The 6,000-nt window shown below is 36.8% G+C and overlaps 1 protein-coding gene across 3 annotated transcripts in view; it reads right to left on the bottom strand.

Moving 5' to 3' along the window:
- Positions 1-790: 790 nt before the first annotated feature.
- Positions 791-6,000, bottom strand: part of WWP1 (WW domain containing E3 ubiquitin protein ligase 1) — a 122,623-nt gene continuing 117,413 nt past the window's right edge. The window contains exon 25 of one of the 3 annotated variants that reach the window (XM_033202758.1): positions 791-2,345. In XM_033202758.1, the coding sequence (XP_033058649.1) occupies positions 2,246-2,345 (100 nt within the window). In that variant the 3' untranslated portion in view covers positions 791-2,245. The remainder of the gene's footprint in view (positions 2,346-6,000) is intronic. The other 2 variants (XM_033202759.1, XM_033202760.1) reach the window with 2 other exon arrangements.

Raw genomic sequence — 6,000 nt, 5'->3', positions numbered from 1 at the left:
GGGAAGTATGGGGGTAAGGGGGGAACCCCAAACACTGGTAAGCTGCTTTCCCTGGAAGACAAATAGCTAAACTGATCTAATAGACAGAATTGTATTGGGTCTGTGATCTATTCCCTCGACCATTTACTGGTGGTGGGGGCGGGTGAGTCACCAAAATGAAGTAGCAATATAAACCTGTCTCTGAGCCTCCCTTTTGTCTGTTTCCTCATGAACTGCACAGAGAGTCTTGCACTCCCTAATTTCTTTCTGGTTGGTCCAGCTGGGAAGGGGAGAAGGTGAGTGGGGGACCATATTTCTACAATTTTTCTGACTGCTACTGGGTAGATAAATCAAGACAGCTCTGCCTGTAGGTCTTGGATATCTGTAACTGGGTGTGAAAAGTGGAAGACCCTGATGAATTCTCCAAAACAAAGCTGGTTTGGTCTCTTGTAGGGTTCTGTGTAGCCTCACCTGGTACATCGTAATTTCTTACTTGAGGAGGGAGACCAGCATCCTGAAAATGAACTGGAAAGCCACCTTCTTTAGTCAAATCTGCTAAATCATACCTCCAGTGAATGATATTCAATAACTTCTGTCATAGCAAAATTTATACAGCAGTGGTACCATTTGTAATTCTAATGTTTAACTCTTATGGTATAATTAAGACAGTCCTTTTTGAAGACCAGTTACCCTCTATCACATAACCTGTCACATACATTAGAATTCTTTAAAAATTCTTTAGGCTTGAAAATAACCAGAGTGTTCATAATTAGGATTTGGAAAAGGAGTCTATTCAACCAAGCAGATCACTGCCTTTCTTTCGTCTTTACTATGAATTCTGAATAAAATGCAGAACACACTCTTAATATGTAGAAAAATAAAATTTTGGCAAAACAATAATTACTGTTTTTCTGTATGTACTTAGCAGTGAAATATTTATAGGCAACATATTTTAAGAAGTCAGTTCCATGGCTATAAAAAATGTTTAAGTTGATGAAATTTACAGTGCATATTAAAAGCATGATACAAATGGAAATTTAAAATTTTGTATTAGGAAGCCCAGTTTGCTAAAAGTAGCATTAATATCATTCACATCAGATTTTAGTTTGTTACACATTTTTGTAGTTCAGCAAAGGCCCTTATGATGAAAAACAATTAAAAAGTGTTACTTATGACAAAAATAATTATCTGTGTAAAAAGGGGGCGACCCAAAAGATTTTTATATGCTTATTTAATTCAGATAAAGAGAACTGTTATGAATTTGAGAGGAATGAAGATATTCAAACACTAACAGAAAATCATTAGCCTCAGAGCATTCAAATGCTTACGTAACTCTTCAATCCATCTGGCTTCATAAAATCCAAAACTTTGAACACAAAGTGGCAGAGTTCACATTTCCTTTTGTATGTTCCTAAGTATGAAACTGCATCAATTTATTATGAATTAAATTTGAAAAACATCACAGATTTAAAAACAAAGTACAAAAGTGCCTGATTCTTTCTAATTCCACAGATACCTAGCATCTCAACATGTAAACAAACTTCTATACTGCTCAATGAATCTTTCCAATTTCGATAATAAACTAAATAGTATCAGATCTAGTATATGACTTTCATGTGTAAGTTATGGTTTTATCCATTACTTTGACAATATTACTGATGTAACAGAGAGAAAAATTTTCAACTATTGTATTTATTTAAAACAAACTGACAGGTTCAAGCACCTGTCTTCAGAAAAGCCAGCAGCATTTTTTTTTTTTTTTAAACATACTCAAAGTAAGATTTGGCCTAAGCCCTTAATACCTTCCTGAACAGCCATGCAACTAAACACCCTCAGGAGATGTTACATAAGGGAGAGAAGAACATGGAGCAATTTGCACTTTTTCCCCTAGATAATATTAACAAGGTAAAGCAAATCCAGATCTTTATGAATGAACGGCTGTCATGTTTCATACACTTGGAGCTCTATAAAACTAGAGCCACCATCATATATGCTTTTATAGATATATATGTATTTTTAATAAAGTCTCTCACTTGCTTCAAAATTTAAGGATGATCTTTTTCCTAGTCAGTCATTTCAAGGGAACAATAAATAAAGTAGAAAAGGATGAACTGTTTTGCATATTTCTGTGGAAGAACGGAAAACATACTTTGAGAGGTTCGGAAAATTCACTGTACAGAATGAACAGCTTATATACACTATCTGTGCAATTTTTCTTGGCTGGGGTATTTAAATGCAAGAGCTCCTCCAAAATAAGAAGCCACATTCATTCTTGTCCAAATCCCTCTGTCTCTTCTATTGCAAAAAGAAGTTTTTCCTTTAGTTGTTCATAACTCTTATATGGTGGTAGATCCAAGCGATTAAAACTGAACAGAAACAAAAACAAAATCAGATGTTTTCAATAAAATGAAAAAAAAAATACAATATTTTTCAAAGCACATAGAAAAGCTGAATGGATATATGAATATATACTATATATGTAAAAATTTTGCCAGAATTATTCTAACAATTTACTACTATAATAAATTTCTTAGAGTAATCCAAATTTAAGACTTACATATAAAAACTATTTTAACATCTCCGAGAGGAAAATGGAATTACAAATAATAAGTGTAGCAATTTGGATAAAGACAATTTTTTTAAAAAAAATCAATTTTCTTTTTACTATTCCTGTTACGTGTGTCATGAGTCCTCCTAATTTCTCTTGGAATAAGAGTCCATTTCTTTCATCCACTCACTCACTTATTCATCAGTCATTTACCGAGATTTTTTGACATAACCGATAAGCTAGAGATACAGTGAAGAAAACTAAAATCCCTGTCTTCGTGGAATTTACATTCTGGGGTGGAGACAGTCAGTGAACAAATATATACGTCTGTCTTTTCAAATAATCTAACCACATATACAAACTCTTCTCAAATGATAGTTTTTCAGCCTTGTCATACTCAAATAATTCCATTCTGGGATTCACTGATGAAAAACGTTAAAATACTAAAAAATGCTTAAAGTAACAATGTATTATTTTTCAGTTTACAAAGGTGGAATCACATTTCATTTTGTGAGGTACAGCACTGAGTAGCTAGATTAGGATTCGGGTGTTCAGGGTTTTGGTCCCCACAGTAGCAGTGACTAGTGAGATAGCTCTGAGTCAGTCAGAACCCTTCTGTACCTTCATTTTCCCATGTGGAAGCTTTCTAGAGATTGTCCAGGTACCCTCTTACCACTCCCACCACTTTCCATGTACCGTTGACCCTCCCATGTCAGAGTCAGGAAAGAGCCTTTGAAACAAGGCATCTAATTAAAACAGTGCTGTTTTAAGACTGTATTCTTTGTATCTTAAAAGAAGTTAAAGATATTAATAGCAGCAACTAAGCAGACCATATACTGCCCTCCCCTTTAAACTATACTTCAAGGTAGAGTATGATAACAACGTCAAAAAAATATTTTTCAATACTTCCTATATAAGACAACCAGTCACTTTCTGTCCTCTTACATCTTTCACATATAGCCTTTGCCAAATTCTGTCATTCTATCTACCAAATATTCCATTTTTTTCTCCTGATTATGTATTTATTTGGAGACAGGGTCTGGCTCTGTTGCCCAGGCTAGGGTGTGGTGCCACTGTCTCGGCTCACTGCAACCTCGACCTCCCAGGCTCAAGCAATCCTCCCTCCTCCCACCTCAGCCCCCGGAGTGGCTGGGAGTACAGGTGCATGCCACCATGGCCAGCTAACTTTTGTATTTTTTTTGTAGAGACGAAGTTTTGTCATATTGCCCAGGCTCCTCCTGATCACTTCTACTGCTACTACATCCCTCTGTATATGCTTCCCCATCATCTCTTATCTGGACCATCAGAGAATTTCCTGCTACTCAACTTTGGGCCCATTTGTTTTGTTTCTTTTTTACTTCTTGCTAAAATGACATACCAGTTGATGCTACTCTTCAAAAACCTTTGCTGCTTTGGAGTTGCTATGGGTGGAGAGGGGCTGTGGTAGGGAAAGGAAGCTTCTGTTCTCTACCGTCAACTTGTTTCACGCTCTGCCGAGCATACCACATACCTTTCTCTTTCTGTAACGCTGCTCTCTATGGTCTGGAACACACTTTACATCAAGAACCAGTCCAAATGCTACAACTTCCTCTGAGCATCTTACACGTATAATTTCCCTATTCATAAGCTCCTTTTATTTCTGTTTTAGCATCTATTTTAATCTACTCTGGGTTAGGACTGACTGGTTTCTCCCATTAGATTCTAAAATCCATGAAGGCAGTCATCTCTGCACTCTCTTAACGCTGATCTGTTTCGCATACAGTAGATATTTAGTAAATGCTGAGTTGAAAAACATGAAAGTGGGTTACTTTGAAAACATTCAAAACAGGCTTCTGTTTTAAAACACTGGCCATTATGTTTTGTGCTGTTTTACAAAAAGACAGACAAGCTAAAATCGATTCTGCTTTCTTCAGTTATTGACCCCAAGGCTATACCTTGAACCCTGACATCACCAGTAAAGGAAGTTTCTAATTTAAAAATCCTGTTCTCTTACCTTGTCTTTCCAGTTTATTTCAATTAAAATGCCAGCCTGTTGACCTCATCATACTATCCTGTCTGCCTCTTCTTGTCCTCCTTTTTTTCTTTACCTATCGCTCATCACTATAATTACTTTAGAGATCATGGTCCATCATTATACATCATAATGTATTTGCATTTTATTTGTATTTATAAAAGTATTTACAACATATTCATTTAATTTATTTTGAGACAGTGTCTATCTCTGTATCCCAGGCTGGAGTGCAGTGGCGCAATCTTGGCTCACTGCAACCTCCGTCTCTGGGGTTCAACTGATTCTCCTGCTCTCAGCCTCCCGAGTAGCTGGGATTACAGGCATGCACAGCCACGCCCAACTAATTTTTGTATTTTTAGTAGAGACGGTGTTTTACCACGTTGGCCAAGCTGGTCTCAAACTCCTGGGATCTGCCCACCTCAGCCTCCCAAAGTGTTGGGATTACAGGTGTGAGCCACCTTGCCCGGCCTACAAATATTTTTAACTCTCATGCTTCTCCCTCTTTTGAACTCATAAACTCAAATTCTGATGAACTCAATCTTCTGCTTTCTTGTTCCTTTCAACTTAACAGCTGAAAATTACTGGGGGAGGAAATCATGCATTCAAGTAGACTGTTGTCATTTCAAATATACTACTAATCCAAGTGAGCAATCCAATTTTGCCTAGCAATCTTAGCCGTGTTCCTCTAATCAATACTTGCCTATTCTCTAACAATTCTCCCAATTCCTTCTTTCTCTCGAAAATTTTTCCTTTCTTCACTCTTAGCCAGTGACTTCTCCTTATACTTTGAGAAAACAGAAATCAGTGGGTGGTAATTACTTTCCCTTCACAAAATTTGAAATCTATTTTAATTCTCCCCTTGACTCAAAAATCTCTTTCTCAATACACACACACACACACACACACACACACGTATGTGTACATATTGGATCTACCACTTTAATTGAAGGCAGAGGTCTTCACATTTTGGTTATAGGACTCCTTTTCACTCTTAAAAATATTGTCAACCTTGGCTGGGAGTGGTGGCTCATGCCTATAACCCCAGCAGTTTCACAGGCCAAGGCAGGAGGACGGCTTGAGCCCAGAGTTTAAGACCCACCTGGGAAAACATAGAAAAACTTAGTCCCTACAAAAAATTAAAAAATTAGCCAGGCATAGTGGTGTACACTGGTGGTCCCAGCTACTGGGGAGGCTATGGTGGGAAGATTGTTTGATCCCAGGAGGTTGAGGCTGCAGTGAGCTGTGTTTGTGCCACTGCACTCTAACCTGGGTAACACAGCAAGACTGTCTCGGAAAAAACAAATTTCCAACTGCAAAGAGCTTTCATTTATATGAATTATAGCTACTGATATTTAAAAGTTAAAACATTTTATTTATATGAATTATAGCTACTGATATTTAAAAGTTAAAACAGAAGTTTAAAAAGTATTAATTCATTTTGCTATGAAAATAAACATTTTAA

Source organism: Trachypithecus francoisi, unplaced genomic scaffold (assembly GCF_009764315.1).
Source record: "Trachypithecus francoisi isolate TF-2019V2 unplaced genomic scaffold, Tfra_2.0 Lachesis_group7, whole genome shotgun sequence".
NCBI lineage: Eukaryota > Metazoa > Chordata > Mammalia > Primates > Cercopithecidae > Trachypithecus > Trachypithecus francoisi.
The sequence above is the reverse complement of the archived record's forward strand: the minus strand, read 5'-3'. Positions and strand labels throughout refer to the sequence as shown.